Source organism: Balaenoptera acutorostrata, chromosome X, assembly GCF_949987535.1.
Source record: "Balaenoptera acutorostrata chromosome X, mBalAcu1.1, whole genome shotgun sequence".
Lineage (NCBI taxonomy): Eukaryota > Metazoa > Chordata > Mammalia > Artiodactyla > Balaenopteridae > Balaenoptera > Balaenoptera acutorostrata.
Window position 1 is genome coordinate 131650 of NC_080085.1, and position 24609 is coordinate 156258.

A 24609-nucleotide genomic window follows, 5' to 3' on the forward strand; every position below is an offset into this window, starting at 1 on the left:
TCATTTAGGGGTTATATGCTGGTTCCTTGGGTAAAACACACTGAACATTTTGTGTGAAGTGGCAAATGTGAGTACTTTTTGCCATTATTGAAACTTTTCTGTACATTTTAACTTACTGGAAAGTAAATTACTTTTCTAGACAACCATGTCAGCACCATGCCAGAAAATCAGATAAGACAGCCATCAAATTTTGTTATAGAGGCCAAGACTCACCCAGACCAAGTTCAACCAAAGTTGTGATACTTATTTCCCTTGTAGGAGTCCGCATGGTATTAAGAGGCACTGTGGGAAGAGTATATTAGTAGCTACCATGTCTTGGGTCCTGTGCATTACCTGGGATGCAGTAGAAAGAGTGAGATTTTAGTATTACAATTTTTCACATTACTTCAAAAAATATGTTAAAAAATAAACTCAGTAAAGTTGCAAAATATGGAATCAATATACACAAATCACTTTTGTTTCTATACACTAATGATGAACCACCAGCAAGAAAAATTAAGAAAACAATCCCATGTACAATTCCATCAAAAAGAACAAACTATTTATGAATAAATTTAAACAAGGACATGAAAGACCTATACTGAGAAAACTATAAAGCATTGATAAAGAAACTGAACACACAATAGAAAACAATATTCCATGCTCATGCATCAAAAAATTACTATTATTAAAATGTTTATTCTACCCAAAGCCATCAACAAACAGTGCCAGGAAAACGAGACACCAGACTCCAGAGAACGACACTGGTCACCATCTACACTGCACATAAAACTAACTAAAAGCGCACAGTATTCCACATTAAACCCTTTCTCTCCTGAGGCCCCTGAAGACGCGCCCCACCCACCCAGCAGTCAGCTGCACAGGAAGATTCTCCACACTCGCTCATTTTTTCCTCTTGTGGAGTCTCCTCACCAGTGGTTCTTGAGAAAACCCAGCTGCTGTCGGTGTGGACAATGCCTCATGGTCCAGAAGCCTAAGCCCTGACAGGAGACAAAGCTCCTGTCTGCTTGTCACGGAGCAAAGTCTGTGGGCAGGGTGCACCTGTGCCCCCAGGGTCAGACAGGTGGGTTCGTCGCCCCCTGTGGGACGTCAGAGAAGTGCCAGGAGCGCCGCACTCACAAACCCAGAGGCCTCATCCGGAAGGCAGTTCTGCTGTATATACTAAGTTTGGAAATCCAAACTGAAATGGAGCCAAGTATCTCACTGTATATTCTCAAAAATGGTTAAGGAGCAATTAATTACAAACCATATATAATGAAATGAATGTAGACACAAACTTTACAACTTAAACCAAAATTCACTCAAAATTGCCCATAGACAAATGTAAATTACCAAACTATAAAAAATCCTAGAAAAAAAAAAGATAATCTACAGGACTTTGGGTCTGGTGACCTTATTCAGAAAACAGGAAGACAAACCACAAACTGCAAGAAACTATTTCCAAAGCACATATCTGATAAAGGATTTGTACTCAAATTATGCCAACAACGCCATGAAAATTTGGTAAAGATTGAAACACATACCTGGCCCAAGAAGATAAACAGGCAGTAAATAAGCATGCAAGAATATACTCAAGATGCTGGTGGAATGCATGTACAACCAACTTCGGAAGACAGTTTGGCAGTTTTTTCCAAATCTAAAAAGTCTCACCTTAGGATCCAAGGAGTGTACCTCTTGTATTTAGACAACTGCTTTGAAAAACTGTGTTCAAACCAAAACTAGCATCAAGTAATGCACAGCAGCTCTATTCATAATGTCTAAAAACTTAAAGATATCAGGATGTCCTTCTGTAGATGAGTTCATAAGCAAATTAGGGCACATACATGTCAAGGGGAGAAGAATACACCATCCCAAAATATGCCCATTTGACAAAAGGATTATTTTGGACTGATTAATTTAAAAACAGCAGACCCAGGAGAATCTTTGAAAACCAAGTAGAAAATGCCCTTTTAGGAGGTAAATTTACATTTATTAAGGATATCTCCATTTGTAAGGGTATGTCCCTCTCTGGACCAGGAATTGAATGATGACTAAATATCAAGAAAAGCTTGTTGGGACTTCCCTGCTGGTCCAGTGGTTAAGACTCCATGCTCCCAATGCAGAGGACCAGGGTTCAATTCCTGGTCAGGGAACTAGATCTCGCATGCTGCAATTAAGAGCCCGCATGCCACAACTAAAGATCCCACAGGCCGCAACTGAGACCCGGCACAGCCAAATAAATAAATGTTTAGAAAAAAAAAAAAAGCTTGTCAATGAAATAGGCCTGGATGTAAATCTGTGTAACAACCATACCCTTGTTTACTGGGTTTTGCCTAATAACATCCCTTAAATGGCTTCCTCCATTCCCTAACATCTTTATTTGGTTCTCAGCAGAAGATAGCATTTAAGGTAATGGCTTGGGCCATTTCAGGGAGTGACTCAGTTTTCCTGGGTATCTTTCAAGTATACAGGAGGTATGAATGGTACATATTAAACTTCCGATTGTTTTCTCCAGTCGTCTCCTTTTCATTACAAGGGAGATCTCAATAAAGAACATAGGAGGGTAGAAGGAAAATTATTTTTCCTCTCATATACCTGCAATGCAATAGTATTCAGAGATATTAAAGGAATGGACCATCAACTGGAGCAAAAAAAAAAAAAATAGATGCATCTAAACACTTACATTGCTAAGAGAAAGAATCCAGTCTGAAGTGCTACATACTGTATGACCTCATTTTATATGACATTCTAGAAAAGGCAAAACTGACATGGTAAACAGTTTATGGAATATGTGGTTGAAATAGTCCATATGATACTTCTTCATGGTGAATACTTGTCACTATGCATTTGTCTACACCCACACATTTTTACAACCCACCAAGTAAATTACAATCTATTCAAACTGAGCTACTTAGGATACGGAAGTGTCAAAGACTGGAATACAGAATGTAATAAGAATCTAACTGATTCAGAAATGTATGAAAAAACTCACAGTTGGTGGTGGGACAAAATGGGCTGACCTAAGTTAACTTTGGAAATGTACAGAATCTGTAGGCCAAAGACAAAATATGCCGTACATACACAGTGGATTCTATGTTCTTTCCCATGAGGGGTAGTAGCTAACAGTACTGAAACTACTATATCAGCAATCGAATGGAACAAGCGCTGAATTTAATAAATGACAAATGGTGGAAGCCAGGTTTCTTACCACTGGAGTGGGATGTTACAGTCAAACAAAGGGAGAAGGTTACAATATCCATGTCATAACAGATCCGCTTGGAGATATCAGTATAAACTATCTTTAGCCTACACATAGTTCCACATGGAAATCTTTATAATTATGTGTATATGCATAGGCTGGGATACATGCACATATTTCCATGCACTGTCAGCTGAGCATATTTAGCTCCCACGTGTAAGTTTTTAATACCATTCTCTAATAAAAGGAACAAGGGCTCTTTGAAGAAAGGGCTGATGCTAGGACTGAGACAGTAAATCTATGAAGGCAGGATAATCTTAAAATATCAGAAAGTAAAGAAGTACCAAAAATTTTAAAACCCACAAAGAAAAATTATGTAAAATGAAAACAGGAGCAAATGGAAAAATCTCTCAACAGCCAAAGCAAGAATTAATTAAGCAGTCTATAATGTAGTGCTGGATTATAACCCAAAGTTTACAGTAATTATTCACGTGTCCCAACTGGTAAAAAATAAATTACATAGTTTTTGATGAATGGTGTTAAATAGAAATCTCCTATGCAGAAAGCTTCTAAGCAATGTATATAGCCACTCAGCTGTCCATCAAGGATGTGAAGCTAACCCCTCTCTCCTCAAGTGTGGGTTCCGCATTATGACTTCCTCCTAAATAAGACACACAGGTATGGACATGGGAAAAAAAATTAACCTCACTGTGGGAAAACTTGACAAACACTACTTCAGCTAGGTGACCAAAGTTAAGAATATAACTGAGAAGTTCCCTTAAGAGCCTGTTTCTCTCGATATATAGTGAAGAGGAAGCACTTTACCTCTGTGATCTGCTTTTTCAAAGCCAAGTCTAACCACGACAAAACCACCAAGCAAATCCCAGTGCCCGGCAGTCTATAAAATACCTGACCAGTCCTCCTCTACACTGTCAAGGGTCATGGAAACAAGGAGAGTCTGAGCAACTGTCAAAGCCCAGAAGAGACTAAACAGACATGGATGGCCCCATGTCCCTTTGAGAGTCCTGGAACAAGGAAAGGTATAACAAAGGGGAACATGAATAGGGACTTCACTTAATAATAAAGTATCAATATTTGTTCATTATTTGTCATGGTTCTGTAGAAAATTCGACAGGAAAGATTAAAAGTCAAATAGAGAAACCTACTGTAACAAACTGGAAATCTAGAGGAAAGGGGGATTTCTTTGTAAAAACACATTACCAAAATGAACCCTAAATTAAGGAAAATACAAAAAGACCAATTAATCACTGAGGAACCTCTTCCCCATACTGGTTATCCTATCACTGTTCCAGGTTTCCCTCTCGCGGGACAGGGAAGGAACAGGGCAGAGCTGTCTGGCAGCTCCACTAATATCTGGTCCCACCCAGTGTCTTCATCTCCCCCAGCCACGCCTACCCAGTGAGGACACCTGAGGAAGGATCAGGGATTATTGTTTCAGATGTATCAACCAGAACTTTTTCTTTTCCCAGCGACTGGACACACTTACTGAAGTAAAATAAATTAGTATTTATTGTAAGGGTAGAAATAAATTAATACTTGCAAGTGGCAAGTTGAAGAGTGGGTTTGGACCTGGTAGGTCCAGTGGCTCACACTGTCTCAGTGTGACCTTGCTTCTCTCCAAAACTTTGTCCTGCCCAGTGCCTTTGGGGGACCCCATTCACAGGCACAGGCTCTCTCACTGCCCTTGGGCCAACAGCAATTCTAGGCTGACAACCACTTACCATCCATTTTCCGAGAAAGAGTTTCTCCTTTTCTTGGATTCCAAGGAAGTCATGGTTTTAAATGCCTTTGATCTGGCTTGGGTTGCATTCTCATCCTTGGCCCATCACCAGAAGATGGAAAGTGGGACTGACTAGATGTGGGCTGTAAACCCATCTTCGATCTGGGTGGAACATGGGCTCATCCTTCTGCAACTGTTTGGACTGGAAGCAGGTGAGATGTAATTCCCAAAGGAAAACCGAGGCACTTGGGCCTGAGAACAGATGCTGGCTGGCAGAAAGCAACAGATTCTAAGTCAACGACAGCTCACTGCACAGCACAGAATCTGACACAAAAGGAAGACAGGGGTTCACTCAGGTTCAGGGGCTGCAGCTACTCATCCAGTGCTCTTACTGTCCTCCCAAGACTGCAAGAAGTTCTTTCACTTGCTGACAAGTCAGGATCGTTGGTGGTGGTAAACTCAAGTCTCCTTCCTTGAGCATCAGGTCCTCACATCTCAGAGGCTGGCCCAGAACAGCCCATGTGCCCTCAGAAGACACACAGACCTCATTCCTGCCCCTGAGAGGTGGGAGCCCTTGAGTTATGCCATCTCCCTGGCCATATTAATTGCCCATCCCTGAAAAACAATACTCCTTTTCCAGTTTCTTCTCTTTCCTTTACTAAGAGGAAGAAACCGAATGCTAGGGTGGTAAGGAAACTCTTGTGTGGTGAAGTAATGGGAGGCTCAAGAATTATTCCAAGCCATGGAGCCCATAATTGGCAGGCTTTCCAGAGGCCACATGGATGCATATGGCTCTCCAAGACAATGCAGTGTCAGTGTGAGCCTCCCATTGGGAGGTCCAGTTGCCCCCATATCTTTGATTCTTAATGACTATGAATGTCAAAAGTTTTCTAACGACTGACAGGACAAAGGATTGCAGGGCCATGGTCTGCTCTATGGTTGTTGTGTCAGGGATGCACTCCAATGTTTAGAGGATTATTACTTCTCTTGGCAGCCTATGAGGCTGTGAGCAGGAGGCCTTTTTCTCAACCACATGCATGTTGGTAGTTGAAACTTCTCAAAGGAATGTCTACACTGACCAGGTAGCTCTTGAATTGCCCGGCATCCTGGTCAGCTCCGTAACTGTACATGAGGGCCTGACAATGCCCAGGCTGGACTGAGCTAGAGGACCACAGATGTCTGCCTGGATAGTCAGAGGTCAAGGGCTGTCCTGCCTGAGACCTGATCATCTATTCATGCCCACTCAGATGGGACAAAGAATGCCTCCAGTGCCAGGAGGGCCCCACCAGCCCTTAAGAAGGCAGCATCTGGGGGCTGGCAGGTCACTGCACCGAGTCCTGTATAAATCCACACATGTCCACTGAGTGCCCTGCTGTCGGGGCTGTGCTGGAACCTGGGGCTGCCCAGGCAGAGTAGGGCCAGCATCACCCTTCCCAGGTAGGAGGGCAGAAGGAAACCATGCATGACTTCTGACACCCTCCCTAATCCTTGACAGAGGTTGAGTTGGATGAGAAACAGTCCGAGACAAGAACAGACATTTCATTCTGCTCTCAGAGCCCAGGACTGGGGGAAGGGAGGCCAGAAAAACAGCTACTGACCTCAGCTCCCTGACTCCTGTTTGACCCTGGGCAAGTCCTATCCATTCTGCAGGCTTCAGAGAGAAGAAGAGGGGAAGGCAATGAGGGTCAACTGTACTTAAACCTAACTATAACCTTTACCCTAAGAACCCTAACCTCTAACCTTAACCGCCTAACAACCCTAGCCCCAGACCCTCGCCCCTGACCCTTTAACCACAACCCTCTACCATAACTCTCCAACCATGACTCTCCAACAATGACCCATAACCCTAAACCGTGACCCCTGAACCCTCACACTGACTCGACCCCAGGCCTAAAGCCTGGCCTAGTGGGTACCGAGGGATGACTGTATGAACTCTCAAATAAACCAAGGAATTAAATCTTCCTGACCATGAATTTAGCAACGGTTTCTTAGATAGACAGTAAAGCATAAGAAATGAAAGAAAAAAATAGACAAATTGGATTTCCTCAAAATTACAAACCTTTGTGCATCAAAAGAGGCTCTTCAGAAAGTAAAAAGACAGCCCACAGAATGGAAGACAATACTGGCACATTATATATCTGATAAGACTCTTTACCTAGAATATACCCGGGGCTTTTACAACTCAGCAACAAAAAGACCAACAATAAAATTTATGAAACAGACAAATGGCTTGCATGGACTGCTCTCCAGGCAAGACATACAAATGGTCAACAAGGACATGAAAAGATGTCAAACATCAGTAGTCATGATGAAAATGCAAATTAAAGCCACAATGTGATGCCCCTTCACACACACTAGAATAAAAATAAATTTTAAAATATATAGGGCTTCCCTGGTGGCGCAGTGGTTGAGAATCCGCTTGCCAAGGCAGGGGACACGGGTTCGATCCCTGGTCCGGGAAGATCCCACATGCCGTGGAGCGGCTAAGCCCGTGCGCCACAACTACTGAGCCTGTGCTCTCTAGAGCCCGTGAGCCACAGCTACTGAGCTCACGTGCTGCAACTACTGAAGCCTGCGTGCCCAGAGCCCGTGCTCCACAACGAGAGAAGCCACCGCAATGAGAAGCCCGCACACTGCAAATGAAGAATAGCCCCCGCTCACCGCAACTAGAGAAAGCCCGCGCCCAGCAACAAAGACACAACACAGCCAAGAATAAATAAACAAAATAAATAAATTTAAAAAAATAATAATAAAATAAAATATATAAATAAAAATAACAAATGTTGGCAACAGTGTAGAGAAATTGAAACCCTTAAAAGTTACTTGTGGAGATGTACAATGGTGCAGTCTATGTGTACAAAACTTTAGCATTTACTCAAAAATATAAAATATAATTACCATGTGGTTCAACAACTCCACTCCTAGATATATACCCCAAAAATGGAAAACAGGTGTTCAAACAAAAACTTGAACACCAATTATTCATAGCAGCACTGTTCACAATAGCTCAAGGTAGAAAAGATTTAAATGTCCATCAGCAGGTAAATGGATAAGTAAAATAAGGTAGATCCATAAGCTGCATTATTCTGTCATATAAAGGAATAAAGTAAAATTATACAGTCGCTGTGGAAAACTCTATGGTGGCTCCTCAAAAACATGGAAAATGTATGAGCCCTTGATTCCACTCCAGGGTGTACACCCAAAATATTAGAAAGCAAGGACTGGGACAGATATTTGTACCCCGTATTCATAGCAACATTATTCACAATAGCCAAAAGGTGGAAGCAACACAACACATCCTTCAACAGATGAATGGATAAGTACAGTGTATTATATACACAATGGGATATGATTCAACCTTTAAAACTAAGGTAATTCTCACACAGGCTACAATGTGGATGAACCTTGAAGTCATTATGCTAAGTGAAACCAGCCAGACACAAAAAGGACAAACGTTCTATGATTCCACTAGTATGAGGTATCCAGAGAAGTCAAATTCAAAGACAAAGTAGAATAAGGTTGCCAAGGGTTGAGGTGAGTTAGTGTTTAATGGCTACGGTTTCACATGGGGAAAATAAAAAAGTTCTGGAGATGGAGTGAGGATATTTTTACAACAATGTGAATGTAGTTAATGCCATAGAACTGTATACTTAAGAATGGTTTAAATGGGGCTTACCTGGTGGTGCAGTGGTTAAGAATCCGCCTGCCAATGCAGGGGACACTGGTTCAAGCGCTGGTCCTAGAAGATCCCACGTGCCATGGAGCAACTAAGCCCGTGCGCCGCAACTACTGAGCCCACACGCCACAACTACTGAAGCCCGTGCATCTAGAGCCCTTGCTCCGCAACAAGAGAAGCCACCACAATGAGAAGCCCGCGCACCGCAACGAAGAGTAGCCCCCGCTCACCACAACTAGAGAAAGCCTGCACACAGCAACAAAGACCCAACGCAGCCAAAAAATAAAAAATAAATTTTTTTAAAAGCTTTAAAAAAAATGGCTTAAATGTGTTTTTAATCACAATGAAAACAATGAATGAAATAATGATCAATGTTACAATGTGGATAAACACTGAAAACATCCTAAGTGAAAGAAGCCACACAGAAAAAGCACCCAGATCATGCTCATCTTGTACACTTTAAATCCAGCAAGGTTTTTAAAGTGAGGAAAAGCCCCAGTGATGGTTCCAGGAAAAGAAAACTGGATTCGAATGGAAAATACATTTCCACAAAGCTGAGGCAGCTGGTGAAAATTGAAGCAGGCCTGTGGATAGGATTAAAATGTGGAAACCATCATTATTCCTCATTTTGGGGTTATGTGCTGGTTCCCTGGGAAAGTGGCCCTCCCACTTTCACAGGGTAAAACAAACTGGAGTATTTTGTGAATGTGGAAAACTTGATACTGCTATTTAAAGTTTTTTATACACTGGAAATTTACTAGAAAATAAAGTACTTACCAAAACAACCATGTCGTACCACGCCAGAAATACAGACATCAAACTCTGTTATAGAGGCCAAGCCCTACCCAGATCCAGCTCACCCGCAGTGGGGACGCCAATCACCCTCGTAGGAGTCCACATACTATGAGAGGCACCGTGAGAGGATTATATTGGGAGCCACTATGTCTTGGGTGCTGTGGATGACCTGGATGTAGTTGAAACAGTGGGATTTCTCAAGTCTAGTTTTCCACATCCAACCACCAAAAAGCTGTTAGAACTAAAAAATGAATCCAGTAAAGGTGCAGGATAAAAAAGAAAAAAATCAATGCACAAAAATCATTTGCGATTCTATACACTAATAATGAGCCATCAGAAAGAGAATTTTTTTTAAAAACCCCACTTACAATTGCAAAACCACAGAACCGCTCACCTCAGGAGGGGACTGGCACGGCCACTGTCTGATCAGAGAGAGCAGAGAAGGGCTCCCCAGCTGGGACACAGACTCTGCACGAGTGGCTTCTCCCTGACCCACGACATCACCTCGTGTGACTTGAGGGAAGGAAGGACCGAGGCACACTTGGTTCCTAAGGAGGATGGGATAGGCTCAGTCACGTCCCCCCAAATTCACATGCTGAATCCGCAACCCCCAGGACCCCAGGATGTGGCTGTATTTGGAGATGGGATTTTTAAAGAGGCGATCAAGGTAAAAATGAGGTCACTAGGGTGGATCCTAATTCAATAGGATTGATGTCCTACAAGAAGAGATTAGGACACAGATAGGCACAGGGGGAGACCACGTGAGGACCTGGGGAGAAGATGGCTGTCTAAGCACCAAGTAGAGAGGCCTCAGGAGAAGCCAGCCTGCACACACCTTGATCTCAGCCAGCATCCAGGACTGGGAGATAGGTCCGTTATTCAAGCTGCCCAGTCTGTGGTATTTGTTACGGCGGTCCTGAGCAGACTCACACACAGGGTAACTCAGGGCTCAGACTGGACAGAGCCCACTCTCCATCCCCCTGTATGGGAGTTACAGGATCCTCAGGAACTGAGGAGGGGGTCCCTGAGGAGAGGCACAAGATAGAAGGTGCTAGGCATTAACACGACTGCATTCGTGTTAAACGTGCCTGAAGTCCATTCACACGAGATGGTCTTGTCCTGTATGTACATCGGCACCTTCAGTCTGAACGGAGATCTTTGGCTTCACCACCTCCACTGAGAGCATTAGCTTCACCTGCTGTGGACCGTCTCCTATAGGATTTCCAGAACCACAAAGCATCGAAGCTTCACAGGACCCAGAGTCTGCGCGCTACTGTCCAGGTGACCCTCACAGCAGAGCCGCGCAGCTGCCCACCAGATCCCATTTCCCTTTTTCCTGTTCACAGCTACCCTGAACCTCCCAGCCTTCCCACCCCTTACAGCTGGGGCACAGTGTCTCGTGTTACCAAGGGGAAGGGGTGGAGGTGGTGAGGGCCTTGACCAGCCTGCATCCTAGGACGGAGGGCATGATGCCCACCTGGTCACCCCACCCTGCTGGTTGGAGCCCTCACCTGGAAGCAGGGAGGAGAAACAAGGGGGACAGAGCCTGGGCCCTGCCACCCACCTGCCCTGGACTCTCACATGAAAGGGACAGAGACATCTTGAGCTTCAGTCCAGTTTTGGGAGACACTTTGTTCCAGCAACAAACTTCTGCCTTAAAAGCCAAGGTGCTTTACAAACCCCTCCCCAGCTGTCACAGAAAGTCAGGCTTAATCTCATCACACTTTTCTCAAACCCCAGCTCACGCTGAGACCACCTCTCAGGTGATGCTGTTTCAGAGCAGCCCCTTTACAAGATCCCTGGAGTTCAGCTCTCCCAGCCCTGCCTTCAGTTTAAGGGAGAAGTTTCCTTGACAACCTTGACAAACCTGTTCAGTTTCCTTGACAACCAAGATTCGCCATCTCCCAAACTCTTCTCCTTCAAACATTCCTATTCTAGGCTTGATGAGCCTGAAGTGACAGTGCTGTCATCATGTGCCAGAGAGTGACTCCTCCAAGCCCGTAGTTATTGGTTACATGATGCTATCGATGATGAAATCCCAGAAGAGCCAGCTTTGCAACATAGCCACTTCTGGACTCGGTGCTGGGTCCCTTTTCATGGACAGAGTGGAGTGGCTGTTTCCACGGACCCCGTGGTGGAAGAGCTCACCTAATGCTGCCAGGACTTCATCCTTTCCAGGTGATTCCAGGGTCCTCATTCTTCCCAGACCCCCACCCACATGGCTGCTGTCTGTGCCAGTCTATACGGGACCTTGGTAATCTCCTAAAATGAGGGTTATTTTATACACAGGTAATGGGTTGAATGCTGGCCCCAAAAGATGTGTCCCCCCAGAACACCTGAACAGGACCATATCTGGGAAAAGGGTCTTTGTATATGTAGTTAAGGATCTCGAGGTGAGGTAATCTTGGGTTAGGGTGGCCCTCAATCCAATTGAGAGAGTCCTTATGAGAGACAAAAGAGGAGAGATACAGACACAGAGGAGAAGCCACGTGAAGACAGAGGCAGAGACGGGAGGGATGCAGCCTCAAGCCTGGGGACGCCTGGAGCCCCCAGAAGCTGGAAAAGGCAGGAAGAACCCTATCCTGGAGTCTTTGGAGAGACTTCCGTCCTGCAACACCTTGATCTCAGATGTCTGGTCTCCAGGACTGGGGGAGGATGAATTCCTGTTGTTTTAAACCACCCACCTTGTGATCATTTGTTACAGAAGCCACAGAACGGTCACACAGACCCTGCTCTGCAGGATCCTGGAAGTGCGGGTCTCACTAAAGGCCGACAGAGGCTGGATTGCAGAACCCTTAGAGTCAGCATTGGGGCCCAGAAATCCTAAAGCAGAGGCTGGACACCAGAATGTTGAGGGGTCAGTCGGAAGCCCATCCCTAAGGGTGCAGGCTGCACACGGCCTCCCCAGGTTTTTACGCCTGTGCATGCTGGGGATAAGTATTTCCATCCTGATTCAGGACTTCTGATGTCACCGTTCACGTTGCTCATTAAGAACCCACTAGTTACACCGATGCAAACCCTATCAGGACACTTGCTCCAGTGGTAAACAATTCTGAAGTTGGTCACAGCTGGGGAATCGTCTCCCATGCAGCCAGCAGCCCCCACACAAGGAGCGTCCTCATTGCAAAGCTGGGGGACCATGAGGAGGCATCTCTGCGTAAACGTGAGCTGAGCCCCAGGCCAGCTGCTGCTGAACTTTTCCCACCCTTCCCAGGTAAAACACCTGAATGTGTGCAAGGACTTGAAAGCCTAGAGGAAGGGGCTTGGAGTCACACCAGTGACAACACGCAGGCCCGACTTGGTGCCTGCAGGCCAGCCAGGATGGTCCTGGCCCCGGGCACTCGTCTGGAAGCTTTCCATTTCCCTGCCTGAGGTACCCCTCCTGTCCCGGCCCCCACCGCTTTTTTCCTTCCTCACCTCTGCCAGGGTAGAAATTCCAGCAGCAGGTATGGGTGACACATCCTCTTCTTTAGCAGGTGGCAGCCCGGCAACTCCTGCAGAAAGTCCAGCAGAGCCCCACTCACACCGGGCCACCCATAGAGCCGTGGCCCCTCACTCCCTCCCACCAGCCCAGCCCCGAGACTGCTGACGGGGCAGAGAATATGGCGTCAGACACAGCTGCAGGGGCTCTTGCTGCCTGGAGGGGGTGTTTATATTGACCTCAACCCAGGCACACCTGGGGAGGGCTGGCCGGCCGGGTCAGGCTGCCCAGGTCAGCCAATCCTCGCCGCTCAGGGGCTCATAGCTGCAGAAAATGGGCCTTGTTGTGCGGGCCAGGCCCAAGGAACAGGTGTGGGGCCCTGAGGGTCAGGATAGACATGGGGCTGCAGCTCTGCTTGTTTTCTAATCGTTTTATCTGGTCCATGAGTGGGAGACAACTTCAAGAAGACCCTCTCCACACGAGAGGAACCCAGGAGTCAAGGAGAGGAGGGGTGCTGAGCGGAGACAGGGGCCTGGTGCCCCGGCTGCAGTGGAAGCCCCTGGAAGACCAGGTGGAGGGAGGCCGCACAGAGTGAAGCCCAGGGTCACAGACCTGTCGGAGCTGCTGTTTGTTAGTTCAGGTCCTGTTCTGAGGTGCTCAGGGTCAGCTCTGACCAACAGGTGGGCTGGGGTGCTCTACAATGAGAGCTACGTGCACGGCTCCTGTGTACCCAGCCCTGCCGGGGTACCTGCCCACGAGAGCTCCATATCCTGGGAGGGGCCTGACCACGAGAGCCCCGGGGGCTGCTGGGTACCTGCCCAGGTGAGCTCCATATCCAGGGAGGGGCCTGCCCACGAGAGCCCCGTGGGCTGCTGGGTACCTGCTCAGGTGAGCTCCATATCCTGGGAGGGGCCTGACCACGAGAGCCCCGGGGGCTGCTGGGTACCTGCTCAGGGGAGCTCCATATCCTGGGAGGGGCCTGACCACGAGAGCCCCGGGGGCTGCTGGGTACCTGCTCAGGGGAGCTCCATATCCTGGGAGGGGCCTGACCACGAGAGCCCCGTGGGCTGCTGGGTACCTGCTCAGGTGAGCTCCATATCCTGGGAGGGGCCTGACCACGAGAGCCCCGGGGGCTGCTGGGTACCTGCTCAGGGGAGCTCCATATCCTGGGAGGGGCCTGACCACGAGAGCCCCGGGGGCTGCTGGGTACCTGCTCAGGGGAGCTCCATATCCTGGGAGGGGCCTGACCACGAGAGCCCCACGTGCTGGGAGGGGGTCATGTGTATGAGCGTCCTCTCTGTGCAGCCGGCCCAGAGTTGCTTAGCAACTTCCCTGTGGGCAGTGCTGGGATGAGATGAGAACCAGGAGATGCTGCAGGCCCCATGAACCTCTGTCCATCCAGAGTGATGAGGTCAGTAGGTGGGTGCTGGCCACTGTGCTGCGTGAGGGAGGCCCCACGGGTACCTCTTGTGTCTTCCGCCTGACACCATGGAGGTCTCCCCAGGACAGAGCAGACAGCCTGCCTGGGGCAGGTGGGAGCTCCTGGTGATGCTGCAGGGGACATAAGAGGGACGGACCAGGCAGGAGGGGGTGGGAGCCCAGGCAGAGCCATGGGGCTCGGGGCCCAGGGGGCTTTTCTGGGTCTGAGCTGGGAGCGGACGTGCAGGTGGTGAGTGTGATCCAGGAAAGCTGCCCTGGTGACGTGAGGCTGAACCTGCGTCAGAGTGACGAGCCTTCTGGATGATCCCAGAACAGGATAGTGAGACGGATCCTGTTAGAAGAAGGTGAGTGAATCCCCCCAAGAGGAGGCTCTGTGAGCTGGTCCCGGGAGGGGGACGAAGGGAACAGGCGTGGAACTTGCGGGGAGTGGGCAGTCCCCCTGGGCGGGTGGCGGGTGCAGACCCCACTCCGTGGTCGCCCATCTGTGCTTCCGGCTGGATTACTTGGCTTCTCGGAGCTTCAGCTTCCTGGTCTGCTCGTGGGGTGAGGGTAGCGTGGACTGACTAGTAATTTGCCCAGAACAGGGTAGGAAGGGGTCTAGTGGAAATTCTACAGAACACCGTCCGTATGGGAATCGTAGGTCCTGTTTCCCGCAGGTCTGTCTTCAGGATCAGGAGAGCAAATCCGAGCAGACTTGCAGCAGAGCCTGGGGATGGGATCGGTTTGGTGGGTCCCCCGGTTTCCTGAATCTCGGAAGGAGCAGCTCCAGCGGGCAGTGGCAGGTTCATCCCACACCTGGAAACATCCAAACCTCAAGGACCAGCAGCCCCCGAGCCCTGTGTCTGGGCCCCCGGGAGGCAGGTGGGACAGGTTGGCCTCCTCCTCGGCCCTCTTCCTGCCCAGAACATTCGAGGTCCAGGCCGTCACTAGGGAGAAGCAGGGATGGGGGTGTCCCATGTGGGAAGAGGACACGGAGCAGCTCGTGTACGTGGACGTCCACACCAGGAATGTGGGTCGGTGGGACGCGGGCACCGGGAGGGGCAGACGGTGGGCCTGAGGAAGCAGGGCGGGGCCGGGGGTCCCGAGGAGGGGGTGTGCGAGCTTTGCCTGTGCCGGGCCTCAGACTCCATGGGGCTTCCCTCCCCTGGTCACTGGGTTGGAGGAGCCGAGCAGCGTTGGTGGGGTGACCACTCGCGTCCCCAGGCCCTGCCAGCATCAGACCTTCAGGCTCGGGGTCGGGGAGCCTGATGAGCGCAGGTCCAGCCGTGCCTGCCAGGGAGGCCTGGAGGGGTCGGGCGGGAAGCACTGGTGTGGTCTTCCCCTGTGCGGAAGCTTCCGAGCCAGTGCCCAGTGGGAGCTCTCACCTCGCACGTGGGTTTCACGTCCACAGCTCAGATCACCTTCTAGCCGCTTGGTTTGTTTTCTACACACAAAGTCCTAATATCTCCCATGTCCCCTGCCCGCGAAAAGGCACGTCTGATCTGGCCCCAGGTGCTGCCTCTGGTCCCTCCTGACTGGACGCCCAGCAGCCAGTGTCACCGCGTCATGACTGTCAGGGGGTGTCAGGCGTGGGGGGACGAGAGCACACGGTCCAGGCCCACGAGGGGCCGTGCCGTCCACGGAGCCGGTGCTGTGGCTCTAGGTGTTCCCTCCCCCCACCCCACGGGCAGAGACCACCGTCCCCTTACAGACTGTTACCAAGTGAAGCCACATGGACCCTGCTCGGGCCCGAGCCTGGCGAGGCGCTCTGCCTCAGCGGGGAAGGTTTGTCGGGAACCAGCTGCAAGATGACACAGTCCTTGCAGCTTAAAGCATGGCAAAGTCCTGCTTAATTCCTGACAGGACCCGAAAGAGTTATTAGAGAAGATATGAGTCTTGGCCCGTGAGGTTGCTTGCGGTTTCTCTAACTATAGTTTGTCCTTGGCATATTTTGGTAATCACAGTCTGTTCTCACGCATGTTTATATTCTGGTTCGCAGAATGTTTTGTACTATAACTTCAACATTAAGGAAATAATGTCTGATGATTCTGTCTTGTGATTTTAACAAAAACATGTATTGCCTACTGCAATCTATAAAAGGAGTTTTGATGGGAAATAAAGTGTGTGTGTGCTTGTACACCACCCTCCTGACCCCGTCTCTTCTTAATCACCTCACCTGCTCTCAGGGCTTGTTCCTCAGTCTAACAGCGACTGACAAAGGTTTCCTTTTTCCATGTGGGTTCAAGTAGGCAAATAACAAAACCAAAGCTGAGACCACCACAGACAGGCTCTATTCAGTGGCCAAAGAATGGAGAAGCGGGGAACTAAGTTCACAGATCAACTTCTCAGCCACCTGGAGAGAGTGGTTTAATTTTAAAGAGTAAAGATAAAGGGAGGAAGAGTGCGGCTAATGACGGGGATGAAGCGGCCTTCCGGGGAAGGGGCAGGGCTTTTCCCAAGGGAGTGGGGTACCACCTCCTTTCACCCGTCTTTGGTCCTTCATGTCCAGTCATGGCCACTGGTAGGTGTGTCACTTAATATGCTGATATAGTCAATTCAACCTGTGAGGAGACTCAGGGTCTGTTGGAGGTCACATTCATTGCCATCTTGGTCCAGCTGGTTCCATCTGTTTGTTTGTTTGTAGCTTCCTTTCTTATCTCTGGACCTCTTAACTTAAATACTTAGGTGAACTCCTGCAGAAGGTGGGGTTGGAGGACAGCCCTGTGAAAGGTGGGTCCACAGGTTTTGAGCAGGGCCTGGAGCAGCTCTGACAACAAGAGGAGGAGGCTGAGACGGGCGGTCAGTCTGACGCCCGCACTGGGGCCTGTGGTCGGCATGTGGAGGAGGGAACTGGCCCCTTCCTGGTCCGCAGGGCTAGGATGCCCTGTACATAGGAGGACCTTGGGCGCAGCTTAACTACAACCTGGGGTCTCCTCTACTTCCCCTGGTAGAGAGCCCTGCAGATTCCAGGGCCTGGAGAACACGCCCACTTTTGACCCCATCTGAGGGGTTGGGGGCCCCGAGACCACCCCGGGTTCTTTTTTTCTTGGAGGCTCCCAGGAGTCACTGAAACTTTATACTCAGCGTCAGCGCTGGTTATGGTGAAAGGATGCAGATACAGTCAGCGAAGGGCAGAGGTCAGGAGGAGAGTTGGGGGTCCGTGAGGCATGGCTGCCCACGGAAGTGCCCCTGGGTCCTGGGATACAGGGTTTCATTGGGGCCCATCCCGTCGAAGTGGGGAACACGGTATGGACGACCTTTGACTCCAGCCCGCGGAGCACGGACACTCCCGAAAGACTCAAGGTGACCTCCGGGAGGCAGGAGCAGAGGCAGGTGAACCCGCACCGCACGGGCCCTGGGGCAGCGCTTCTGGGCTGGACCATCTGCTGAGACCCTTGTTTATCTCTTTAGCACCTTTGCCTTTTGGGAACCCCAGCGAGGGAAACATGTTAGTCGCGGTAGGATTTATTTCAGATAAAATTCTGGAGCTGCGACCTCGCCCAATCGGCAGCCCTGTGGAAGCGTGAGGGCCTGGCTTCCCTTCCACAGGGCTCCCCGCGAGACGGGGTGTCCCCCCTGCACGGGACGACGGCGGGGGCACCCCTCCTGACCCCGCGTCGCGGTCCTGCCCTCAGCAGCCTGCCCGCGGGCCCGTCCGCGAGGGGCACAGCCCAGCCCCAGTCTCGGGCCGAGCCCCGGATGAATGGCAGGGAAGAGGAGGATGAGCTTGCCTGACCACGGGGTCCAGACACTGGGGAAGGTAGTGCGTTGGCTAATAACTTGAAATAGGCTACTTACAGCAACACTTACCAGTTAGAAAATCTTTTAAAATTCCCTTTACATTAACAAATATGAAATGCTCAGAAATAAGTTTAACAATTTGGAGAATGTCAATCAAGAGCAATGGAGATTCTCAGTAAGGAATGTAGAGGAAGGTATGAATCAACCTCCTGGTTAAGGAGTTAACCTTCGCGGCTCTGGTGACAAACCGGACGTCAGCAAATGAATACTCCTCGTGTGGACTCTTCCCAGCGCCCCAGAGGGTCTTCTCTAACTCCTTGAGTAAGTCCAGGAGCCACAGAACTGCAGACGTTTATCCTCTCCCAGCCCTGGAGGCTGGAGTCTGAGATCCAGGTGTGGGCAGGGCTGGTTCCTCTCGAGGCCTCTCTCCTGGGGGAGTAGATGGCCGTCTCCTCCCTGTGTCCTCACGTGGTTGTCCCTCTGTGTGTATCTGGGTCCTGATCTCCTCTTCTTATAAGGACATCAGTCCTATGGGATCAGAACCCACCCTAGTGACCTCATTGTACCTTCATCCCCTCTTTAAAGACCCCATCTCCAAATACAGCCCCATCCTGGGGCCCTGGGGGTCAGGACATGTACATTTTGAGGAAACAGTTCAGCCTGTGACGCAAGCTGTGGTTTGATCATGTCCATAGTTGTCTCCGTTTGCTGCTGGTGCTGGTGTGTGGCCCCCCCTTGGTTCCCCAGGAGCCTGAGAAGCTAAATCCCCATCCATATCGGTTGAGTTTACACCAATTTGTTTCAAACCCTTATATGTGTGGCACTTCTCCAATTACATCCTGTAAGAACAGGAGAAAGCACCAGTCCTGTGTGGCCTGGGCTAAAACAGAGAAAACGGACCTGCCGTGAGACCCAGCCGCCAGGCACTCGGGGCCCTAGGGGAACGCTGGGGAGACGGTGCCCTGGGCACATGCCGGCCACTCCAACTCCCACCTGGGACGTCACAGTTCTGGGGATGAAGGAGGTCGGGAAATGTGACATTCAGTTCTAGAAGGACAGCATGATGGTCCTTTGACGCGTAAACTCATAACATACTTTCATCTTCATTGTAAATACTTACCACTAATTGCGGATCCATGTGAGCTCAGGGTGCATTTAAGAAAATGAGGGTCCATGGCCTTGTGGGAATCCAGGGGCCACAGTGCTGTTGAGATGGGGTCCCCACCACTGTTTCCTCTCACAGACACCCCCATCATCCACCCACTTCCGTCCACACTCACACACCCCCATCATCCATCCGCTTCTGTCTCACACACCCCCATCATCCACCCGCTTGCGTCCACACTCACACACCCCCATCATCCACCTGCTTCTGTCTCACACACCCCCGTCATCCACCCACTTCCGTCCACACGCACACACCCCCATCATCCACCCGCTTCCATCCACACTCACACACCCCCATCATCCACCCGCTTCCGTCCACACTCACACACCCCCATCATACACCCGCTTCTGTCTCACACACCCCCATCATCCACCCGCTTGCGTCCACACTCACACACCCCCATCATCCACCCGCTTCTGTCTCACACACCCCCGTCATCCACCCACTTCCGTCCACACTCACAGACACCCCAATGTGTCCCCCAGCCCCATGTCACAGGCGACGCTGTAACCCTCCGCAAGCGGCTCACGGGCGCCCCGATGACCCTTCCCTCCAGGAGGTGCCGCCGCTGCACCAGCTGTGGTTTGGGGCCAGCAGGTCGTCCTGTCCTACGAGGATGAGGCGTCCGAGAGCCGGCACGCGCAGCTGTGGCCTGGGGTCCCCTACTGGTGGGGGAAGCAGGTGAAGCCCCAGGACCTCGTCCACCACCTGGAGCGCATGAAGAGCTGCAGCTGCCCAGGTCTGTGGTGCCCTCTGCACGGAGACCCCACCTCCACCCAGTCTCTCGTGTGCCGTCAGGCACAGGCTTTGCTTTGGGTTCAAGTGAGGAAACGCAACAGTAGCGCATGCTTGCCTGTGGCATATACATGCGCGAACACACGTGCATATATGCACGTACATATACACACATAATACAAGTGTGTATGCCTGTGTGCACATCCACACATAAAGGCATGTGTATACGCCTGTGTGTACACACTCATGCACAAACATCTGTGTGTATGCCTCTGTGTGCCTGTATATGAATAAACATGTGTGAGGGTGTACACGCATGTGTGCATGTACACGTGTGTGTGTGTACATGCACCCACGCACACAGGTAAGTGCACAGACATACACACATGTACACACATCCCCACACAATTTATACAGGAGGTTCCATGCACGAGCGGGTGCACATGCGCGCACACACACACACACACACGCACGCACACACACACACACACGCACACACACACACGCACGCGCACACACACGCACGCACACGCACACACGCACGCACACACACACACACACGCACACGCACGCACACACACACACACACACACGCACACACACACACGCACGCGCACACACACACCACACACGCACACACACACACGCACACACGCACACACACACACACACACGCACACACACACACACGCACACACGCACACACACACACACGCACACACACACACGCACACACACACACACGCACACACACACACGCACACACACACACGCACACACGCACACACACACACACACGGCATCAACACAGGTGTCTAAAGGGAGCCTCCCCAGGTAGGTCCACCGCCCGGCTCTGCTCTGCGGGTGAGGCTGTGTCGTCCAGCAGGACTTAGCGGGTCCCCGTGCACCGTGGTTTTCCCTCAGTCACGCATGTTTCCCTGCACACGGGCCTCAGGGCGAGGAGTGGCTGGCACTTCTATTTGCCGGGCGCTGCTCAGGGTTTACACACGTGAGCCTGTCCATCCTCACAGCAGACCTTGAGTGGACCCGTGGCTCTGCCCATGGACGGGTCAGGAGGGTGGTGCCCGCGCACCTGCCCGGCAGCTCCACCTCCTCTGTGTCTGTGTCTGTCTGTCCCTTTCTCCCTCTGTCTCTCTCTCCCTCTGTCTCTCTCTCTCTCACTGTCTCTCTCTCCCTCTGTCTCTCTGTCTCTCTCTCTCTCACTGTCTCTGCCTCCCTCTGTCTTTCACTGTCTCTGTTTCCCTCTGTCTCTCACTGTCTCTCGCTCCCTCTGTGTCTCTGTCTCTGTGCGTCTCACTGTCTCTGTCTCTCCTGTCTGTCTCTCTGTCTCTCTCGCCCTCTCTCTCTATCAAATTTCACTTGTTCAGTTCTGGGGTGTCCTCCCAGCCGTGTGCTGGGTGCCGGTGTCCTGCCCTGGGGAGAGCAGCCGGGAGTCTCGGGCCCCCCTGCCCCCCTAGGGGAACACCTTCTCAGCCGGGGGTGTTTCCAAGTGGGTGTCCTGCTTTGTCTTAGTGGTTTGCTGGTTTCTTTAAGGAAATGGGCCCTTTTCTGCCTGCTTTGAGGGTCGGTGATATTTTGCTTTGTTGTAGCTGTTGGTCTGATGAAGGGGAACTTTTACTGATGGTTGTCCCCAGTCTAGGTGTTTTACATTTGGGTCAAGGGCACATGGCTGCAGTGGACACTGGGGGCCCCAGGGCCCCCTGTTCAGTTCCCTGTCATCAGTCAGCAGCTGGCGATCAAATCCATTCTGTGTTACGTTTGGTACTATGTGTACCAACTCACCCGCTGTTTTCTCTGAGCCGACGTGACGGAAAATGGTTTGCATCGGACAAAACGCGCAGTGCTCACCCAGCTGCCCCTGCAGACACCTCTGCCGGCATCCGAGGCCTGCTTCTGCCCATCCGACCCCCGTTTCCGCTAAAACGGCCGCCATTTTCACCCTCGGCGCCGTGCTGACCTCTGGGCTCCCTGTGGCCTCCTGGTGTGTTTTCCCAGAAGGCACCCTTGCTTTGGTGGCGCAGTTTTGGAGCAGAGTTGTCGAGAGCAGCCGGACCCTGGGCTCTGGCGGGGGAGGTCCTGGAGCCCAACCTGGCTGGATCTGGAATCAGCCGGGTCCCAGTCCTGGTGGCGCCAGGAGGTTTGGGAAGCGTCCAGGGTGGAAACCACCCAAACGCCGATGGCCGGCTGGATGGACAGACAGACGTGGTCCACCCCCACGTGGAAAACTGTTTGTCCATGAGAAGCAACGAGGATGGACCTTGAAAACAAGGTTCAAGGAAGTCAGACACGAAGGGCCACACAGTGTGTGATTCCATTCATAGGAAACGTCCAGGACACGCAAATCCCTAGGTAGAGAAGCGGGTTAGTGGTGCTGGGGCTGAGGGAGGCGGACGGGGAGTGACGGCTCATGGGCACGGGGTCTCCTTTGCGGGGCGAGAATGCTCTGCACCAGGCAGGGGCGGCGGCTACACAGCACTGAGAATGTGCTAAATGCTGCTCAGTTGTAAAGCGGGGAAGTTTACGTTAAGCGGATTTTACGTCCATTTTTAAACACTGCACCTGGGGGCCTTCACGAGGCACTGACTCCCGTGTGGCTCTGGGCTCCCACACAGCGGCCTTTCATAGCCACGAGAGCTGAGCCGCTTGTCACTGGAGAGCAGCTCAGAGGCAGCGGGGGGCAGGCTGGTGACCCCCCCCCATGGGGGTCAGGACGTGGACGTCTCTGGGGTCATCGTTCAGCCCACCATCCCGAATAACAGAAGAAATTCAATGACTTGACACCCGTTTGAGCCCCTGCTGTCGGAACTCGTGTCTCTGTCCGAGATCTGAAACTCCGGAGCTGCCACGGAGGGCAGGACGTGGGCGGGTGGCCGCGTAGACGGGCATGTGAGCCCCCTGTCCTCCCTGTTCCAGGCAGGCTGCCCGCGGCCGGAAGCAACCCGACGGAGAGCCTGGAGTAGGTCCCCGCGCACCCGTCCGCGCCCCTGGAGACGATGAGGCTGCCCGGGCTGCCGAACCTGGGCACCTGGGTGCGGGCACAGCGCCCGCGGCCGGGCACGCCCTGCACCGACATCACGGCGGGCGACTTCCTCGGGGCCGACGCCTTCGTCCGGACGGAACGCACAGCTGCTCGGGGCTGACGGCGCCCTCGCGAAGGCAGCCGCTCCGTCCCGGTCTGCGGGGCTGGGAACCGCCGCCCCCTGAACGGGGGAGAGCAGAGCAGCGGGGCCGGCGGCGGCTCCCGCGCCTTGCCCGTGACGCGGACGGCCCTCAGCGCTCCCGGCCCCTCGCCCTCGGTGCCTCTCTGGGCGGATTCCGCGTGCGAGGCGGTGATTAACGGGGACTGTGCGATCCCATCCACGAAGGACGCTTACCTGGATCCTGGCGTCAGTGTGGGTACAGCCCCGGCTGCGCTGTGCCGGCTGGTGGGAGAGGCTCTGGGCGACCCCCCCCACCCTCCGGGGGCTGCCAGCAGCGGACGACAAGCCCCAGCTCGAGGAGCTATAGTATCGTGTCTGCAGGAGGGGACTGAGCGTACTGGAATGCCACCGAGAAAGCCCCTTTATCAGATGACGGGGCGTAACCTGTGTCTGATTCTAAGGAAATCACAGCTGTTCCCTTTGCCCCAGGCCAACAGGCTTCCTAGGGGCCACTGGTTTCCTTCGGTTTCCCCCACTGTCGTAGGAGTGAGCGTGAGGGACCGGTTGGGGGTTTGTTACCGAGACGAACACGGGTGGTGCTTAGCACACGGCCCCTCCCATTCCCAGAGCCCTGCTGGAACGTTTTCCCCACGCAAGTGTAAGGACACGGGTCTAGGGGCCCAGGTGTGAGGGGTATGACATCAGTGTTAAGGTCACAGCTGCAAGCAGCATGAGGCAGGTGCGAGGACACAGGTGTGAGGATGCAGGTGTGAGGACAGAGGTATAAGCAGAAAGATGCAAGTATAAGGACACAAGTGTGAGTGACATGATGCAGGTGTAGCCAGTAGGACACAGGTATAAGGACATAGCTGTGAGTGATATGATGCAGGTGTGAGGACACAAGTGTAAGGACAGAGGTATAAGCAGAATGATGCAAGTATAAGGACACAAGTGTGAGTGAGTGATGCGATGCAGGTGTAGCCAGTGGGACACAGGTATAAGGACACAGCTGTGAATGACACGACGCAGGTGTGAGGACACAGGCGACACGGCACAATGTCCATGCCTGTGCTGGGACGCCACCCTCACACCCTCGTCCTCCTCTGAACTGTCCTTTGTGTCCACTCACGTCGGCTCTGTCAACTGCCCACCCCTCTCCTCCACCCAGCTCTCCAGCCCAGGTGCGGGACTGTCCTCCTCCCTCAGGTGCTGAACTGAAGCCGACTGGTCCTCCTCTGCCCTTGGCCTCTTTGCCCCTGGATCTTTGCCACGCCTGGAACTCTTCTTGTTCTCCCAGGGGGTATTTATCAGTTTCCCAACTTGCCCCATTCTGTGGTCTCTTTGACTATCTGTTCATCACATTAACTGTGTTTTCTTATTTTCTGTGTTCTTGACGCTCTGGCATCCTGGGGGGCCTGCAGACCCGGGGGAGGTTCATCCCATCACATAAGGAGGTCACATCCTTATGTGAGCTGACCACCTTGCTGTCCAAGGCTCACACGCCAGGACAGTCCTCCCTGCACCCGACACCTGGGGCCAGGCCCAGGCGGGCAGAGGCCATCCCTGCAGCCCGG

At 51.7% G+C, this 24609-nt stretch overlaps 1 protein-coding gene across 1 annotated transcript; it reads left to right on the plus strand.

The window, feature by feature from the left end:
- The first annotated feature begins 15206 nt into the window (after positions 1-15206).
- PLCXD1 (phosphatidylinositol specific phospholipase C X domain containing 1) lies at positions 15207-23035 on the plus strand. Its single transcript, XM_057538582.1, is given in 4 exon segments — positions 15207-15260; positions 19696-19723; positions 19726-19878; positions 22809-23035. Coding segments are annotated over 4 exon segments (462 nt in total).
- The last annotated feature ends 1574 nt before the right edge of the window (positions 23036-24609 follow it).